The 20130-nt window shown below is 38.7% G+C and overlaps 1 protein-coding gene across 1 annotated transcript; it reads right to left on the reverse strand.

The window, feature by feature from the left end:
- Positions 1-973: 973 nt before the first annotated feature.
- LOC146636208 (Fc receptor-like protein 5) lies at positions 974-9646 on the reverse strand. Its single transcript, XM_085350291.1, has 9 exons — positions 9592-9646; positions 8531-8566; positions 8045-8311; positions 7326-7589; positions 6907-7185; positions 6734-6736; positions 4598-4864; positions 1362-1412; positions 974-1029 (listed from the first exon to the last, which is right to left on the reverse strand). Exons 1-9 carry the CDS (start codon positions 9626-9628, stop codon positions 974-976), a joined length of 1260 nt encoding a protein of 419 aa, XP_085206417.1. The 5' UTR covers positions 9629-9646.
- Positions 9647-20130: the final 10484 nt, after the last annotated feature.

The raw sequence follows: 20130 nt of genomic DNA on the forward strand, positions 1-20130 counted from the left end.
ACACGATACATTCAAATCCATACACTATTTGTGAATACTGTATGTATTCTTCATTACTTTGGGGATAATGTAGAAGATCTAATGTGTAAAAATATTCTCATTATATCTACTGTAACAAAGAAACAAAAGCCAACAAAGAATTTAAAGCCACATTTTCACACACTACAAATATTACATATAACACTTTTTAAACTTTTTCGTGTTACATGAAATGTTATAAAAAAGCTTTAATAAAAAAAATATTCGATTGTAAAGAACACGAATACTTAATGGGAAAAAAAGACAATATTAAGTCTATATTATGGTATTTAATATGATTTCTAACCAACTTATTGTACAATGTTAAGGAGAAAATCACAACCATTTAAAATGAAAACACTGACACAGATAATGTAATCAATGAACCTTTAAGAAAGTTGCCTCACTTAAAATGATGATTTAATGTTTACATTATCAAAATATTCCTACTGATATTTCCATTTTTTCAGTGAGAATTAAAAAATATAATATAAAAACAAAAAATCAGAGAATCATTTTTAAAACATATTTCAGATGTTTAGTTAAATGTTAAACCTAAACACTTTACTAGGAAACGTTAATGTATATTTGTACCCATCATTTGATGGTCTGTGAATGGTGGGAAATATGTGGGAATGGGACCTGACAAAGCTCTGATGGTTGAGAATGAGAATTAGTCTTCAGTTATGACTGTGGTTCCCAAAGTGGGAGGGCATTGCAGGGGGGCATAATGGACAGGTTTTTTGACGGGGCTCCCACACAAACGCAAAGCAGAGGTTGAAGCATTGCCAAATATGCTTCCAACCCAACTTCTTTCCAAGCCATAGAAAATATGATGAAGCATATCTTGTCTTTGGCTTCACTTGGACAACGAAGATTTTCTTGTAAAACAAAAGGGGGTCTAGAAAAAAAAGTTTGGGAACCACTGAGTTATAGGAAAGGAGATGCTTATAGCTCACCCACTTTCGATAGAAAGAATCGCTGACTTTCCACAAGAAGGAGCCACTGGACCTACAGCACACAGGTCACCCAGCTTCATATAGAGCAAGGGCGGTAAAGCACAGATAAATTAATAAATTCACAATTCCAGATACATTCTGCTTTAAATGAGCACATTAGATGAATGCTCTCTTCCAGTGGATTCATGAACAACACTGAACTTCTGTAAAATATATTCAAATATACTCTCAGTATGAAACAGCTCTGCAGTTCATTATTATTATAGGTGTAAAAAACCTCTGGTCAAACTAAAATAATAATGTTAGTGTTGTTTTTAGTAATAATCACTGTTATTTTATAATCACATAGCTTCCACAAACTATATATTAAAGTTGATACTGTACCATTTTGAGTTTTTCCAGAGCCTCTGATTGTTTCATAGACAGAACGATCACCTACAAGTCAGAGAAAATGAGTCACCACATAATGTAAACACAAGTATTCTTGTCAATAACATTTATACTAAGACGAGATGAGATAAGATAAGTTTTAATGTCAGTGTAAGCACAAACATACAGTGAAATTAGAAAGCGTATTATTACTTGTAAATGCTGTACATGATTAAATTTCATTATTGTCTTAGTTTTCTTTAATTCAACAGTGTTAAAGCTGCAGAAGAGAAAAGCATCAGGATATTTTAAACTAGGTAAAAAGAAAACTAACCATGACGGAGAGAGGAGTAGACTTGTTGTTGATTTTCATCCTGACTCACCCTCTGGTCATCGGCAGAACCTTTATTAAAAATTCAAAATAAGACACTAACGTTCACATAGTTTATTATGTTTTATATAATATTGTGAACAGTTTTCAGTTTTGGAATGTTGCATCTCCATATTTAAATATTTTAAAGAGTAAAATATGTAAAAGTCTCACCTTTCTTTTTGTAGACCTTTTTGTACAGGAACAGGAACAGGAGCAAAATAAATATGATTCCAGGAATGAGTCCAGTGATCATCAGAAGAAGAAATGAAGAACTGGACACAGCTTTGCAAATAAGAAGAATGAACTGTTAACTTTATTAAACTGAACTCAGTTGAGTCAGATCCTCTGGTAACACTAGTAGGGATAGAAAGAACCTTAACAACAACAACAAAATGAAGTGCAAAACAAGTCTTAAAAGTAACTTTCATTTAAAGATATATAATAATATTATATAACCTCTTCAATACATGTGCCACACTTGACAACATTTAAAAGTGGGACCACTTGCTGTAAATAACAATCATGATTCCTTTTAGGTTTGTAAAGTGATTTAAGTTTGTGTTGTGTTCTCTGTTTTTAGTAGTTTTGTATTATTTTACGTCCCCAGTGTCACTTTTCTATATTTTGCACGTATTTCAGGTCTGATACTTCATATGGCTTCTTTATGGTTTATTTTCTTGCTTTGTTGTTTTTGTTTATATATTCATTTGTATTCTTGTATTCATGCCTAAACTTTTCAGCTTTAGTTGTTCATCACTTTATGGTTTATATTTAGTTAGTTCTCCCTCATGTTTTTCACTCTGTACCTTTAGGCTACGTCCACACGTACCCGGGTATTTTTGAAAACGCAGATTTTCTATGCGTTTGCGCCTTTCGTCCACACGTAAACGGCGTTTTCGGTCACTGAAAACTGAGATTTTTAAAAACTCTGGCCAGGGTGGATATTTTTGAAAACTCTGTTTTTGCATTTACGTGTGGACGAGAAAAACGGAAAAAACAGAAAACACGGAGAAAACGCAGCGTCAAAGGTGTGCGCCTTTTTTGACGTCACACTTTGCGCCACGTTATTGTTTCGGTGAAATGAATTTCTACAATACTGTTAATTGTACTCTCTGCAGTGTTTAAATGCTTACATATACACACACAGTTACTGTCCCTCCACACATATGACTCGGTTCTGCTTCTATGCCCCATCCTTGTTTACTATTTCCCACCGAGGCTTCTAGACTTCTGATTGGCCAACATTTCTGCACGGTTAGGCATATATCGCCACCTGTTGCTTTGGTATGTTCCTAACAGCGTTTTCCTTCATTTCTGCGTTTACGTGTGGACGGGATTATTTTTTTAAAAAGAAAACGGAAAATCTCCGTTTTCAAAAGTACGTGTGGACGTAGCCTTAGTCTCATCTCTGCGTTGTCTTCGTGTCTGTCTTTCTGACTGATGGGGTTTATCTGTTAGAAACACATTTTCCCCCATAAAAAAACATGTTACAGTGTGCACATGATAGACTTTATTTTTTCTGAATCCATTTGACCACTACTCTTCTTTACATTTATAAATCAATCTTTTTCTGTACTCTGCATGATGCTTCCCTCAGAGCAACTCTTCATTACAACCGATTTACCAGGAAACACAAGACATCTCATTAGTGTAAGGTTCAGAGGCCAGACCTCACAGGAGGAGATGCACATTATAGCTGCACAGGGACATTTGAAATAGCAGCAACTTCAAATATGTTATTTCTAACTTCTGACTAATTTCTTAATCTGCTCCAAAACATACAGACTATATCAAAATTTCACAAATCACATCATCAATATAACACACGCATACACATGTGTGTGTATTTATATCCTTGTGCAGGCATCTCATTGACATAATGGTTTCCCTACCTAACCCTAACCATCAAAAACAAAAGCCTAACACTGACTCCAACCCTAAACCTAACCATAACCTAATTGTAACCCTGACATTAAAACCACATTTTGAGTCTCAAAAATGCCTTCAAACTCGTGGGGACCAGGATTTATAATCAAATATCAGACCAAATCTGTCTGTCGGTCCTTAATATACTGGCCGCTCTTTAGGGTGTCTTATCACAGGTCTTATCGCAGGTGACTGGGCGTGCGTACACAGTAACATTATTTCTGATGTTTTTCTTCATCATTGCATTTTTGTATTAATCTGATGAAGTCAGGTAGGATGAGTTCTATTCTTTTTTTAGAGAAATCAATTTTTTTGTTTAGTTACAGGGGTTTAAAATGACAAATGAGTACTTTTTTTGTTTATTTTTTTCATGATTGTACTCAGGTGAGAAAGCAGCATATGAGTACTGCGCTACATACACCAGCTGAAAGTTCAAACACAAAGTGGTGAGAAAGCTACGATCACATGAAGCTCTTTGTCTGACTGAAAATGTTACGCTGCCTGCAGTTTCCAACTCTGTGGACTGTGAGAAGAAGCTGGAAAATCCGGAGAGAATCCGGATGAGGGAAGAAGAGGGAGTTTGAAAAATTGTTTAATTTTATAAAACGTATTAAGAAAGTGGTAGCACTTCAGTCTGTTGAAGACTGCTGTGCACATTTCATTCTGCCTTTGCAAGTTTCAGTCAGAGTTAAACAAACAAATAAACAAAACAAACATAAACAGTTTTAACTTCCATACATAGTTTTTTCCTTCAAAGTTTGGTAGACCTCTGTTCATATTCCCACTGAGTGTCGTCTCTGTGGATCTCACATCTGATTATTATTTTCTCTGCTCTGCCCATCTGATGCCAACTGTGTTCAGATATCAATAATACAGGCACAAAAAGGAGAAAATAAAACTTTTTTTCACAGTTTGTATTAATAGAAACGTTACTGCTGAAAAAAAAACTTACCATTTTTAAAGGGATCACTGTACTCTGTGTAGTAAACTGGGTTTCCTCTTCCTCCTCTGCACCTGTAGAGTCCTTCCTGTGAGACTCTGATTTGTCCATTTGAGTGGAAAACTGCATCTTGTGTGGTCAGAGGTTTAGACAAGTTCTCATCTCTGTACCAGTAGTATCTCCATTCACATGATAATGGGTTCACTGAACATTTCAGGGTCATATTGCCCCCTACTGGAACGTCTCTCATATCAGAAGTTATTTGAGCCTTTGGTTGATCTGTTGAGTTTAGACAAAGATAGAAAGAATAAATATAATATACCACACAAACAGGTTAGGATTGCACTGCCCTGATGTTGTCAGAATTCAACATCACTATACCTCTATTTAGATTTCCAACAACACGTAAGAAGCAATAAGACCAAACTGCCATGGTATGAGTACATCCTTCTTTTTGATAACCACAGGATGGTAAAAGGGTCCAGGCTGTGTTTATACTGATGTAATTCACTTTCCTCCACTCTTACACACCCAGAATGCCTTTTATCCTTTCAGTGAATGCATTTTATTTATAAATTACTCGCACCACAACAACAGATTCACAAGAAGACTTCTTATAATCTGAGGTTCAGATGTCAGACCACACAGGAGGAAATACACATTATAGCTGCAAAGAGGAATTAGAAATAGTAAAACTTTAATTAAGAGACTTTGTAACATTTTGTGACCCTCGTTAAGCATTTTCATATGATTTGATTATTTGTTATTTCGTGGAGTTTGCGTTACTTGTGACTTTCCAAACTGTAACAGACGCACAACAGACCCGACCACATTTCAACATTTTTCAACACTTTATTTCGGTTGCTGCTCCTTCAGCTCTCAGCTGCAGCTTGTCAGCTGCCAGCCACACACACAACAACAACAAACTCAGGAGCCAGTCAAGCCTTAAATGCAGTGGAGGTGTGATGAGCTGATGCCGCTAAGGTGTGGTTTTAAAATGATTGTTTTACATCAGAAAAATATATAAAGTTCATTCGAAATAAATGCTGCAGGCCATTTGAAGTTTTGATAGATGTCATCAAGATACTTTTCCTCTTTCAGAGATGCCAGATCCCACAATAATCCAGCTGAACAATGACAACACCAGATTGCTTATTTTAGTCACAAAAACAAGCAGACAAAAAGAAACACAAATATTACACTCTGTAAATAATGACTTATACATAAAATAAATAATTCCTACATCTACATCATTTTTAATGTTATTTTTTATGTTTTGCAGAATGAGTGCACAGGCACATTCACACGCACGCACACACACACACACACACACACACACACACACACACACCTCTTTAAGGCCTGGGAGTGGGTTTAAAGGGAATGATCTCAATATTCTAGCCTCCTGCTGGAGCTTTCTAGTGTTGGTGAGGATGGTAAGCATAGCAACAGTAACATTATTTTAACTTCCCTCCTTCAATTTTCCTCCATTTCCTGCTTTGCACTGATGTCTTTTTGGGTTGTGGCTCCAACCCTGAATATTTTGACTAAAATGTCAAATCTGATTCTTGATCATTGCATTTATTTTTAATCAAACTCATTAATATATTCTGCTTCAACAATTTAGGGTCACAAGGTATTGGACCATATCACAGCTAACGGGAAGCTCCTCGGGACAGGTCGCTCATCTGTTACCGGGCTGAGACATTCACACCTACAAGCAATTTAGATTCACCAATTTCCCTAACCCAACTAACTCTGTGGACTGTGGGAAGAAGATGGAGAATCTGGAGAAAATCCACAGAGACATGGAGAGAACATTCAAACTCCACACTGAAAGACCTCAGACAGACAGTGGATTTGAAACCAGTGCAAAGCAGCATGCCACCCTGCTGTTTGTGTTAGGCACAGTGAATTACACAGTGGACTGAACTATTTATTTATTTAATACTGTCATTTATTTTAACAGATCACATTATTTGCATAAGATATTAAGCCAAGATGATTTTGTTTTTGTTTAATAACATTTGGAGATTTGTAGTTATTTGTTGAGCAAGTTTGAAAAATGCTGTACTTCTTATCCTGTATCTTTATATCATTATTGTCCTCAGGTGATGGAGCAGCAGGTCAGCATTGGCGTCTCTATACCAGCTGAAAGTTCATGACACAAAGTGGTGACAAACTGTCTACAATGAGGCTACTATCAGCTGCAGCTCTTTGTCTGACTAACAATGTAACATGCTTTATAGACCATTGAATTCATCCTGTGCTGACCATTATGACATTTGTCAAATGGAGATCACACAACAAACATGACTTACTTGATGCTGACAATGTGAAGGCTTCACTCCACTCTGTTGAAGAATATGAGTCATCTCTGCGTCGACTCTTACACATGTAGTCTCCACTGCTGGACTCAGAAACTCTGAATGTCACATCATTATTGTGTGTCCACTGTGTGGGTGTGCTGGGTCCTCTCCATTCATACCACCACTCAGTGGTTTCACCTCCTTCCTGCACCTCACATGTCAGAGTGATCCTCTCACCTCTGAATATCTGAGGCCAGTTGGGTTGTTGTTTTACAACAACTTTATTGGAAACTGTTCACACATATTAACAGTTGAGATACAAACAGAAACATGAAATCAACACAGAAAACTTCACATTGTATGTTTGATAATCATGAGTGAATGTATATTTCAAACTAAATGACTGATTCTGATTCTGATTCTGAACTCACAGGTTATCTCAATGGTGACATCATCACTTCTATCAGTGTAGTAAACTGGGTTTCCTCTTGTTCCTCTGCAGCTGTAGATTCCTCCTTGAGATACTCTGATATCTCTGTTTTGTTGATCTCTGATTTGAACTTCAGAGGTTCTTTGTGTTCGTCTGACCCACTCATATTTCCATCCATCAGAGCTCTGCACAGAGCAGGTCAGTGTCACACTGCCCCCTACTGGTATGATTGTTGTTCCTGCTGTCAGTGTGGCCCTGGGTTTATCTGATGTTATGAAAGAGGAAGCAAAATAAGTATGGGATTCATTATAACAACATAAGAACATTAAAAAAAAATACAGTTTATATTTACATTAATATTTGCTGATCTCTAAATAACCACGGTCTAAATGTTTGTCCATTCTATGGCCCTGAATGTAAACTAATGCTGATTAGTTGGTTTAGATAACAGAAACATCATCACTTTAAACTTCATGAAGCTTTTCATGTTTCTTCTTTTCCTTTAGAAATGTAGTTAAATTTAATTTCATCCACGATTGACTCTGTTGTTAAAACTCAATTTGTTAATTTTGTTAATGACAACTTGTGAGTATTGACGCACTGACTTTACACTGGTCCTGGTTAAAGTTCAAGTTCCAATGACAAATTTAATTAAATGTTGTTCAGTTGAGTATTTGAACAGGGATCATACATTTATGCTGTCGGTCACTGAAGACTTACCTAATACAGTTATAGAGACAGTATTACTGATCTTTTTATCACGTGAGCTCTTCCTGTCACCAATGCACTGATATTCACCACTGTCACGTGTAGATGTAATTTCTAATTTGAAATCTTTGTTCGTCCTGTAGGAGAAAAATTCTTGACCATCCTTGTTGATTTCGTAATACCAGTCAGTGTCTTCTCCTTCATTCATGTCACATTTGAAGGTAACAAACTCTCCGATGAAAAAACTGGACGATTTGGGTTCAATAGTTAACACAGCATCTAGAATCCAACACAACCACAAAGTTTACAATCTGAAACACTTCATGTACTATTGAAGGCACAACCTTTGTTTATATTCACAAAATTATAAAGATAGTGATAGATATATAAATAAATAAATAAAAAGAAAAAAATGTAAAGTTCTTAAGACTGAAACAGTAGTACGTAAACAGAAGTAAGATAAATTAAAAACAGAAAAAGTGGAAAGTGTTTTGTCACCTTGAGCGTGTCCAGTGCAGAGAAGCGTACAGAGCACTAAAATAAAGACAGAAACTTCAGACATTATCAAAGTAGCGACACTCAAATATGTCTGTGTAGGTTGTCAATCATCATAAAACAGGAAACAGAGTGGAAAGCAGACATGACAACACAAGTTTGACAACATGAACCAGAAGACAGGAAACATGACAGACTAACACAGAAGACCTAAGTGAAACATAACTAAACTAAACGCAACCAAAGGCAACCAGGTACCTACCCCTGGTTTATTATTACTAGTCTTATTGTTTGTGGATCTGTATTTCTAGCTTTAGTTGTTGTTTGTTTTGTGATTTCTAGTTCTTGGGTTTTGTTCCTGTGCCCCTCATGTTTAGTGTAGGTTCCGTTCTGTCTTCTTGTTTATTTCCCCAGTCAGTCGTGTCTCATGTCGCAGTTTGTCACTCCTGTGCCTGTGCTCTGTGTTCTCAGTGTCAACATCGTGCCTCTGTGCCTGTCGTGTGTTTCCTGTTTTATTTTGATAGTCCTGCCCTGTGTGCAGTGTTTCCAGTTTTGCTTCCCTTTTCTCGTTAGGTCTGGTTTGTCCCGGCTGTGTTGCCACCTGTTCCCCATCCTCTCGTTGTCCTGCCTGTGTGTTTAAGTCCTGTCATTTGTCATGTCGCACATTCATAATGCTGTGTGTTTCTTTCCTCCGTGTTCCAGGTCAATTCCTAGTTTTCAGTTCCTCGTTTATTTTCTAGTGTTTGACTTTTTAGTTTTGCTTTGTATTTGGATGAGAAGTTTTCCAGCGTTAAATCTGCCATTTTGAGTTTACTCCTCTGTTTACGAGTCAAACATCCTGCCTGCCACACAGCAAACCATGACAACAGATCTTTCTTGGATAAGCTAAAGCAGCTCCACATACAGACTCAGATTAGAATGAACCATCAAAAACATGTTGATAACAAAACATGAGTCTTCTGATCACATGACCTGAAATAGTGATGACTGATGCTCTGTTCTTCTTACTAAACGTGTTTATGGATCAGTATGAATCAAACAATAGGAGTCAGTGATGCACTCACAGAATAGGCCCAGCTCACAGAGCAAAGTGGCTCCCATCCTCACATCCAGCAGTGACACGTCTGAAAACTTCTACAACTTTCTGTAAAGAGAGAGAGAGTGAAGCAGCAGCACAGCAGATACCAAAGAGCTGTGAAGGAAACAAAGAGGGTTTTTTTTAACTTCTTCTCTCAGCTTCCTTCCTTTTACACTGAAATAGCAACTTAACAAGATCTGACCACAGCATGCTGTGACATCTTTATACTCTCTGCTGCTGCAGAAACATCAGGTACTTTCTTTATGAAAAGGCCTGTAATACAAAAACTAAACTGAAAAAAACAGACATGCAGTAAGATTTATTATACAAATATCAGTGTGACTGAGCAGCTAAAAAGGCAAAATAAGATCACAATATTATTACAACTTTTAAATGTGAAGTTTTTAGGTTATCTTACGTGCCAAAAGCACAACAAGAACACAGCTCTGGCTGCACCTTCACACACCACACACACCGAATACTGTTTGTCATAAACCATTAGAAGCATCAAATCACAGCATCGAAGCATCATCATACAGAAACATACATAAAAAGACACAAAATGCTAATGTTGCACTAAAGGCTGCTGCACAAAATCATTAAATTGCTTCAAATATCAAATTAATACATTTCCATGAACAAATACAGTTATCTGTCCAGGGTGTATCTCACCTCTCATCAGCTGGGATAGGCTCCAGCCCACCTGAGACACAGAACTTTATAAACAACCAAGAAAACAGATTCATACAATATTAAGGTTTTCTTAACTGACAAAGCTGAGATTGACTCATTTAAAGTATTTCATTACACTAATGCAAATCAGAAATAGTGTCCTTAACCAGAAGTGGGCATGAAGCAAGAGGAAGTCCTGCCCTCTCTCTCAGATTATACGTGCTGCTGTTTTCATGGTGATGTAAGCTGTGTCAGTGACAACACAGTGGGCTGGTTCCTGGGAAATGTGAGTAATGTTTTGTTTTTTGTTTTTTTAAACTGAAATTTAAATAAAACTCTGTTTGACTCTTTTATAAACTGTTTCCACTCAGAACTATTAAAGCAAATCCAAAATTTACACCTGTTCGAGCTGAACACATACAAAACATTGTAAGTCTGATGTTTGGAGAGCAGTGCAAAGCTGCAAACAGAGCCACCGTATGAATGCTATATTTGTGTTTCTTGCTTGGTTTCCTGATGCACATATTTTTGTATATATTTCATATACACACGTGTGTGTGTGTGTGTGTGTGTGTGTGTGTGTGTGTGTGTGTGTGTGTGTGTGTGTGTGTGTGTGTGTGTGTGTGTGTGTGTGTGAGTGTGTGAGTGTGTATGCTTGTGTTTGGGGGTGCGTTTGTGTGACCACCTGCTTACCAAAAGGGTCATAAAGGCAGGAAGTTCACTAAGCAAGAAAACAGAACCCTCACATAGATGTCCTTATAATAAAACACTACAGCCTCCCCCACCAACAAACTGGTTGGAGAGGTGGTCAGAGACAAAGGAATGTCTTTGATCATGCTGCTTGAACTAAGACTTACAAATTTAAGTAACACAATGACAACATTTAACAATTTGACTCCAACATTAATAATTCCTTTCTTGAACTGTCTACTACAGGTTTGTGACTGAGCTTCTTGGAGGTGAGACATGTGTCTCATGTTCAGGTGCTTTCTGACACCTGCATCACACCATGGAGGTCTGCAATGATGACTCAAACTACATGGTGAAATTTAAGGCTACGTCCACACCAGCCCGGATAGATTTGAAAACGGTGTTTTCATCTGAAAATGCTCCGCGTCCACACTATTGTTTTCAGTCGTTTTCACAGAGTTGTGTGTCCACATTGAATCGGCCGAAAACGCTTACGTTCCAGTCCTGCGCTGGCGTGAAACACAAAACGATTCAATTCGATTCAGTTCTGTCTGCCGTTTATTTACTCTCTGGCTCGTGGAAAAGCACCGAGTTTTTAAATGGACGAACAATGAGGTGGAGTTGTTGCTGCGAGTAACACAAAAGTACAAAGTTGCAAAAGAGAGTGAGAATTAAAGAATTTGAAGAAAAGCTATCTGAAGCATGTACAGACTGATATTTTTTTAATAGGGCTGTAAAAATTGAGAGCATGCTTGTGTCTGTGAGTGCCTGTACGTCTGTGTCTATATGTCAGGTTGGGTCTTAGACTCCACCTCTCTGGGAACATCTCAGTATGTATGGAGTCCTATGTCCCCTCACCACACTCCCTGCCAGTGGCTGATGCCCTCAGACGTGGGTGCGTTGGTGGTTCTTGGTGTCTGGGGCTGGGCACTCATGTATGTACCGGCTCACTCCTGGTAGCCGCTTGGTGGGACCTGGCGCCTGTGGTCCAGCTGGGCCTCTTCTCTGGCGTGGGGCGCCCTCAGGCCTCTGGGCCTGGGGGTCGGTCCTCTCTGGCACAGTCAGCTGCCAGCAGAGCCCGCGGGCACGTCACTGCAACCCCCTCTGACCTGTGCTCCATGGCTGCTGGGTGACCCCTCATATGGGGCTCTCCTCAGCCCTTCCCAGGAGGGTGGCACGGTTGTCCCTTTGGTGGTCCTCCTTGGGTCCTCATACTCTGGGCCCTCTGGATGTCTGGGGCCTGGATCTCCTCCATACCTGCTTCATGGGGGACGGGGCTATGGCTCCCCACATCGTTGCATGGAGAAACCTTTTGAATACAAGTGTGCTGATCCACACAGTTGTGCACACAGGTGTACACACGGGTGTTCACAGACACAAAATACATCTTTCTTGGCTGCTGCCTCAAAGCACATTGTGCGCTGTCAGTCTTGTGTGCTGCACAATAGCGTTTAATATTTAGTATCTACTGTTATCTACTGTTAGCTAGTTTATTGTGATGGTGTTGTATTTATTATGTTGCTCTTTTTTGTTTGTTTTCTCTTCTGTTTTTTTTTCTTCTCTCGACAGGTGATCCAGGTGTTGTTTTTTTCTTTTTTGTTTGTTTGTTTGCTTTTCTTTTTTTCTCTCTCCCCTCTATTTTGTCTTTCTCTCCCTCTCTTTCTTTCATCCTTTCTTTCTCCCTATCCTATCCCCCAGTCATGTCTGTCCCATCTGTAACAACTGAAAATAAAATAAAATACATAATTATAACAAAGATCAATCAAATGGACCAATATGGCAAGGCCATGATGATCCACTTGGTAAAGTAAATCCGCTAGGCATCTTTTTTGGCCTTCAGACAACAATTCTGATGGCTAAAGATCCAAACGGGACAGGCAAAAAAGAAACACTGTATGACTCTTCCATAAACTATTTCCACTGAGAACTATTAAAGCAAATCCAAAATTTACACCTGAGTGTAGTAGTGTGGACCCGCATCCACACTATGGTTTTCAGTCGTTTTCTCGGAGTCCCATCCCAACATGTAGCTACACTCAACCATCAGTGGCTCAAATAGCTACTGTGCTTGACCCACGCTTTAAGGATTTAAAGTGTTTTGCAAGGGGAGTGCAAAAAGAGGTTTGGCCCAGCCTTGAGGCCCTGCTGCAGGAACAGTGTAAAGATGCCACCACAAAGGAGCCAGCAAAGACAAAGAGCCTCCTCCTCTCTTCATTGTCTTTAGACTCTGATTCAGATAAGCAAGCACTGTGTAACAGGGCCCTGAGTTTCTACAGAGCGGAATCCACCATCAGCGAGACAGTCTGCCACTGCATGCTGGTCCAGTCAAGCAGGGACCCACCCACAGCTGTCTGTCCTGGCCCACAAGTATTTGATTAGTCCTACCACTTCTGTCCCATGTGAGAGACTGTTTTCACTTGAAGGTCACATAGCAACAAAAAAGAGAGCTGCTGAGCTCTGAAAATTTGGACAGGATAGTTTGTCAAAGTAACTGGCTGAAAGAGATGGCATGGAGTCCATTTTTTGCACTAAAATGTTGGACGATCACACTGTTTTAGCCTCATGTAAAAATAACGTTGGCTAAGGTTACTCAGATTTACTCTGTTTTTTGTTTTTTTTTAATAGAAGTCAGAGTTTTAAAGGTGAAGCTGGTCTAATAACCTTTTATGTTTATGCCTTATTTTTTTAAGAAGAAAAACTGCACTTTATGTTGAAATTTATTATTATTTAAAGACAATACCATTTTGAAAATGTACTCAAAGAAAATAGCACTTTATTTTTTAGTCTGCCCAGGTTTGGCCAGGGATATTATTTGTGTTTCTCTGTTTTGAATCGAAATGCACTTTAAATGTTTGTTTTTTTTCCCCATAAATTAAAAGAGCTTGAGTTTACAATATTCATGTCCATGTCCATTATTTGATTCTGTCGCCCACTAAAACCATTTCCAATAAAAAGACATTTTATTGGCTTTGGGGAAAATTTTCCTGTGCAATGAAATGTGATTAATCGAGATTAACTAATTACAAAGCCTCTAATTAATTAGATTAATTTTTTAATTGAGTCCCATCCCTAGTTATTACATTAAGTAGTATTATTTATGTATGACAGTGTCTAAGGCAGGACAAACAGGAGCAAAAAAAAAAAAAAAGAGGGGAAGACGTACTAAAAGGACAGATTACGAATAGAAAGAATATAATGTACGTAATACATTACATACATTACATTATTAAATAATTCAATAATGTATCACCAACCTTGCCTTACACTATCATGTGTACTATTCAGTAGGGATCTCAAAACTGCAATGAAGGTGCAGACAGTAAGGGACACCACCATTGAGGTTTAAATTCCTGGGACTCTCCATTTTTTGATTTTTGAACTGAAGAAGCGTCTCTTCAAGAAACTCCGTAGACACTCAAATATCTCGTAAACAAAACACCTGGAGTTTTACCAGTGTACTATGATTGGTTCCATTTATATTAAGATCTTAAATACATCACATTATATCTGTGTCATGAACCGAAGTTCAGTGCACAAGCTGGACCCAGAAGCAGAGCCAACACACACAGGAGTACGAGAAAATAAACTTTATTTTAACTGAAGGTGTCCCGGGAGGGTAGAAGGAAAACACGCGTGAAACTCGAGAAACCAAGGGACCGGGAGATGAGTCGCGCAGGAACGCCGAAAACAGGACTGTGGGAGGCTGCAACAGAAAAAGGAAAAGAATTATTGCGGCGCGGGGAAATAGCAGAATATGTGGGGGAGAGTATGAGTGAAAGCGGGGCCGTGGGAGCCGGAGGGAGGGGTGAGGGTCCGCGGGGGAGCTCCAGGAAAGTCGAGGTGACGAGTACTGAAGGCGATCCAAACTCCAGACGGGCAGGTGGACAGGCAGGTGGCTCAAAAAACACGCCGAGCTGTTATCTGAGTGCACAGGACAGAATTAGCGCTCGTTCAGACAAATGAGAGTTTTCACAATCGCTTTCCCACAGGTGTACGTTACCACTGTGAGACGACTAACGGACTGGCGTGGAGCAGCAGGCTGGGCTGGATCAAATAGTCCACCTGATGATCGCCTGGGATGGGATGCAGGTGTGGAGTTAACAGCCAAGCCCGTGGGCGTGGGCATCCCATCAGCACCTCGGACGCCGGGCCGCGGACCATGACAATCTGATGTAGAAACAAATCTTTCTTAGATAAACTAAACCAGCTCCACACACAGACTCAGATTAGAGTCAACCATCAAAACACATTAATAACAAAACATGAGAGTCCTCTGATCAGATGACCTGAAATGGTACAAATGATTGATGCTCTGTTCTTCTTACTAAAACATGTTTATGGATCAGTATGAATCAAACAATAGGAGTCAGTGATGTACTCACAGAATAGGCCCAGCTCACAGAGCAAAGTGGCTCCCATCCTCACATCCAGCAGTGACACGTCTGAAAACTTCTACAACTTTCTGTAAAGAGAGAGAGTGAAGCAGCAGCACAGCAGATACCAAAGAGCTGTGAAGGAAACAAAGACTTTTCTGCTTCTTTCCTTTTACACAGAAATAACAAATTCTGACCTCAGCAAGGTGGGGTTTCTTGGAAAATCTACCAAATAGTTACATAAAAACTGGAAGAACACACGTTTGTAGTAGAATCCTAGGATTCAAATGAACAAAAAAAGGGAAATAAAGATCCCTATAAAGATTGTTTGTTTCCATCATGATTGCTGCCACATATAAAACACCAGGACAGGAACACATAATGTACCACACACAACCATAAATGCTTATGGTTGTTTTACAACCTACAAAAACTTATGTAGGTTACATCATAGGCTTTACGAAGATTCACCAGAGAAATCTAAATCAGCCATTATTCACAGTGTCTACCATAAGGCAAAGTAAATGCACACATACCATATAAAGACTGAATGCACTGTATGCTGACATGTGAAATTCACTTTGTCATAAACCATTACTAGCATCACATCACGTCTCATCTTTGCCTGCTAGCTTTGTTTGGTAGAAGCTTTATCACCAAAAAATAATTACCCTCACAAGCGTTTGCTGTTGGGTCATTGAGGTAACTCTACATTTGAAGTCTAAAAAAATACATATATTAGATGGGTTCAAACTGACATAGAGGTATAACTGCAGAGATAAAAAATATTAGCAAGCAAGACAACATACTTTTATTTCCCTCCTGTCATTGATGTGATCAACCAGTAGGCCACCTCTGCTACCTCGCAGTCATAAACTGCTGGTGCACTCTAATCACCAGCACACAAAATCACTACCAAACACAGAAGCTGTTCATAACCCTGCACTTTTTAATGCAAGAGTTAAAACTATAACTAAAAATACTTCCCTTTTAGTTTTAAGCTGAGCTTCATTGATGTAAAGTCTCCCACAAACATGAACTCTTTTATAGTTCAGTTGTAGTTTTTCATAAATTCATCCACAGGAAATGAGTTAGCTGAAGCAAAACAGAAATTGAGTCCTTAACCAGAAGTGAACACGAGGTGAATTCCTGCCCACTCTCTCAGCTTATCTCTGTGCCCATAAAAGTAGCTGTAACTGTTGTAATCCTGAAGATTTTTTGATTTGTTTTGTTTTGTTTTTTAGCACTTAGTAACCACTGGGCCACCAGTTCAAAAGGTTCAAAGGGAAATGCTGCTGAAATTAAAAAAAAAAAAAAAACTTTCTGGCTAAATTTAAAACAGGAAGCTGTTCAAACTACAGGACATGATTATTTGGTTATAAAGCACACTGAAGCACAGTGAGCTACAAATACAGAACACTTTTATTGAAATCCAAAACCCATTTGATTAAAATACCATGTGTCTCTTCTATAAACTGTTTGCACTGAGAACAATTGGAATAAATTCAGATTTTACAGCTGTTTTGCTGACCACATACAAGACTCTGTCAGTCTGATATTTGCAGAGCAGAGCTGCAAACACAGCTGCTGTACAAATACTATATTTGTGCTTCTTGTGATTTTCTGACTCACATCTCTTTATACATATTTAACTGCTGCTCAACAAAGTGACAGAGATGTAAATGTGTCAAGCTAGACTTGTCAGTCAGTTTGTCCCCACATCACTATGTACCCACATTTTAAATGTTTTATTGTAGACTTCGTGGGATGAACAGATGAAAAGGAAGAAGAAAAAGTGTAAGAAAGGATAGAAACACATTAGAGAACCCAGCTTTGCTGTGTGGCCCCCAGTTAATCTTGTTAATTTCTTAGGAAAGGAATAAGTACTAAGATTCCAAATTATTTACTGCCATTCATGAACAGGAAAAATATGTTTTTAGTTGTTAGATGTTATACCTGATTACTTTCTGACCTTTCAAAGATGGCTAGCATGCCCAAGTGTCCACAAAATATAATGAACAGAAACGGTGACAAAGGGCAGCCCTGGCGGAGTCCAACACCCACTGGAAACAAGCCTGACTTATTGCTGATTATGCAGGCAAAGCTTTTGCAATGGGTGTATAAGGATCGAATGGTTCATAGCAATGGGCCAGTACTCCCAAAGCACCTCCCACATAACACACTGAGGAACACGGTCGAATGCCTTCTCCAAGTCCACAAAATACACGTAGACTGGTTGGGCAAACTTGATAGGGTAAAGAGCTGATCCACTGTTCCGCGACCGGGATGAAAACTGCATTGACATGTTAGTGGGACTAAGGAAGTCCTCGAAGAATTACATCCACCGCCCAACAATATCCTCAGTTAAAGTCATCAATGCTCCACCTGCACTGTGTGCCTCCCACACCCGAGTTTTGCTTCAGCCAAGCTGTGTTCCACTTGGCCTGTCCATATCTATCATCTGCCTCTGATGTTCCACAGGCTTGAGGGTATAGAGTATGTATGGGGAGTGTGTGTGTACTGTGTTCATTTCTGTGTGTCTCCATGTGTGTGCGAGTATTTGCATATGCGTGCATGAGGGTGGGAATGCACGTTTGTGACTGTGTGTGGCTGTTTGTCTGTGTGTCAGCTCAGATCTTAGACCACCACTCTCAGAACCTCACCCGCTGATGCATTGGTCGTTCTCAGTGTCCAGGGCTGGGTCCTTTTAGTTTCTTTTTATTTTGTTTTCCTGTGGACGCTTTCAGATGGTTTTAATTACTTGTGTCACAAACTAAATTATATCTTAATGTTAGTTGTTTTGGGGACTTAATGACCTTAATCAGATCTGTGTCTTTTTACACAGCTGATATAAAGCTGTGCATAATCTGTGTCAAATTTTACCACATCACCATCTTGTGCTTTTACATTGAGTTTCAATAATTCCTGGCAATGCTTCTCTTGGCTTAACTGCCACAGCAAAATCTAAAACATACAGCTCTGCTATCACTTTTAACATAAATGAAGATGGAAAACTAAACAGCAGTGGTGTTTGTAGGGTTACTGAAGTTGGGCTATGTGGTGGCTAGCGACACAGCTATGTTAGCATAATATAAACAGTGAAACTGGAGGGTGAACGCTAACATTTTTCCATTCAATGAAAGTTAACGTGATGGTTCCCGAAGGTTAGGGACAAATGCAATCGCATGGCAGGATGCTATAAACCATAGGTGTCAAACTCTGGCCCGCGGGCCAAATTTGGCCCGCAGCCTAATTACATTTGGCCCACGAAGCCATACCAAATAACTATTAGAGCTGGCCTGCTAGTATTATACAGCTAATATATATATTGTTTAGTATTAAGCTTTGCTTGTTCCATATTCAGTTTTTCAGCAAAACGTGTTTGAGTCCATAAGAAAAGATTCATTCTTATATCTGGAGGAATAAATATATTTCAATAAATATTAACGTTAGCCCGCGACTTTGTCCCAGTTTTGAATTTTGGCCCACTGTGTATTTGAGTTTGACACCCCTGCTATAAACGGACAAAACTTCAGTCAGGAGAACAACTGAGATAATCCATCCACATTACAAGGTTACTCATTAATATACTGCTGCATGGGCTGGGCTGTAGTTACATTGTAAGGTTTTAAAAACTCAGCTTTAAAATGAATAGCTGTAATGAAAACTGAGAGAAGTCGACAATGATCAAATAGAACAAGATACAAAACATTAAAACATGTTAAAAACACAAAGCCTTAATAAATGCAGAGTAGTTTGGACCTGGAAGCAGGGTTCATACGTCATCACTTAAAGACCAGATATCCCACCTGTTGTGAATGTTTTAATGCAGTACAGTTCTTCTTATTATTATTACTTTTCCCATCCTGTTTATGACAGTTAAAATAAACATATTCATATAACAAATACATTTGACTCATGTAAACTGTAAATGGCGTTAAATAGGCCTATACTACTGTGCTTTAATGTTGGTCATAAGGGTGGTACTTCAAGAGCCATATATTTTATGAGGGTTTACTCAGTGTGAAAAGTTTGAGAACCACTGGTCTAATATAAAATATTTGCCAAATCAAACACATGCATCATAAATGTAAAATGTGGTTTCCATGTTACATAGGTTGGGGCCTCCTCTGGTGCTGCAAGACAACAAGGTGCCAGTAGAAACTGTGCTATTGTTTTCCATAGACAAAGGAAGGGGAGACAGAGGTGGTGTGTTGAGGACAGCAAGAGAGGAAAGACAAGAGTTTGGAGAAGAAAGTAGGAACTTTAAATGGAACTCTGACTTTTAAAGGAAGACAGCAAGGAGATATGATGGAGGAAGGTAGATATGTTGTACCCCAAGAGGACCACCTGTGTGAGTCAACACACAGCCGAGCACCTGGCTTGAGAAAATACTTCACATCTTGTGTCGTAATCTAATGAGTCAAATCAAACACAAAGCATAAATATAAGCTCAAGTACTTAAGTCTCCAAGACTGAAACAAAACATGGTTGGAAATACAGAAATTTTTATAATGTTACTGTGATAGAGCGACTAGTGCAAGAAATGGAGCTTCCTACAACAACATTTAAGTAATTTAATATTTTTTATTTTAGTAGAAACACGATTACAATAATGAGAAAATGGGATACAGTTCAATGTGAAAAACTACTTAATACACTTTATACTTATACTTTATACAATATTTTCATCATAAAAACACTTCTACAAAATTCAAACTTCCTCATGTTTATATGTTTCGTATATATTTACACACAGAATTACTCATCATGATACTCATGAGCATGTT

Source organism: Diplotaxodon limnothrissa, linkage group LG3 (genome assembly GCF_057381915.1).
Source record: "Diplotaxodon limnothrissa isolate DT_005_m linkage group LG3, D_limnothrissa_male_GT1.1, whole genome shotgun sequence".
Taxonomy (NCBI): Eukaryota; Metazoa; Chordata; class Actinopteri; order Cichliformes; family Cichlidae; genus Diplotaxodon; species Diplotaxodon limnothrissa.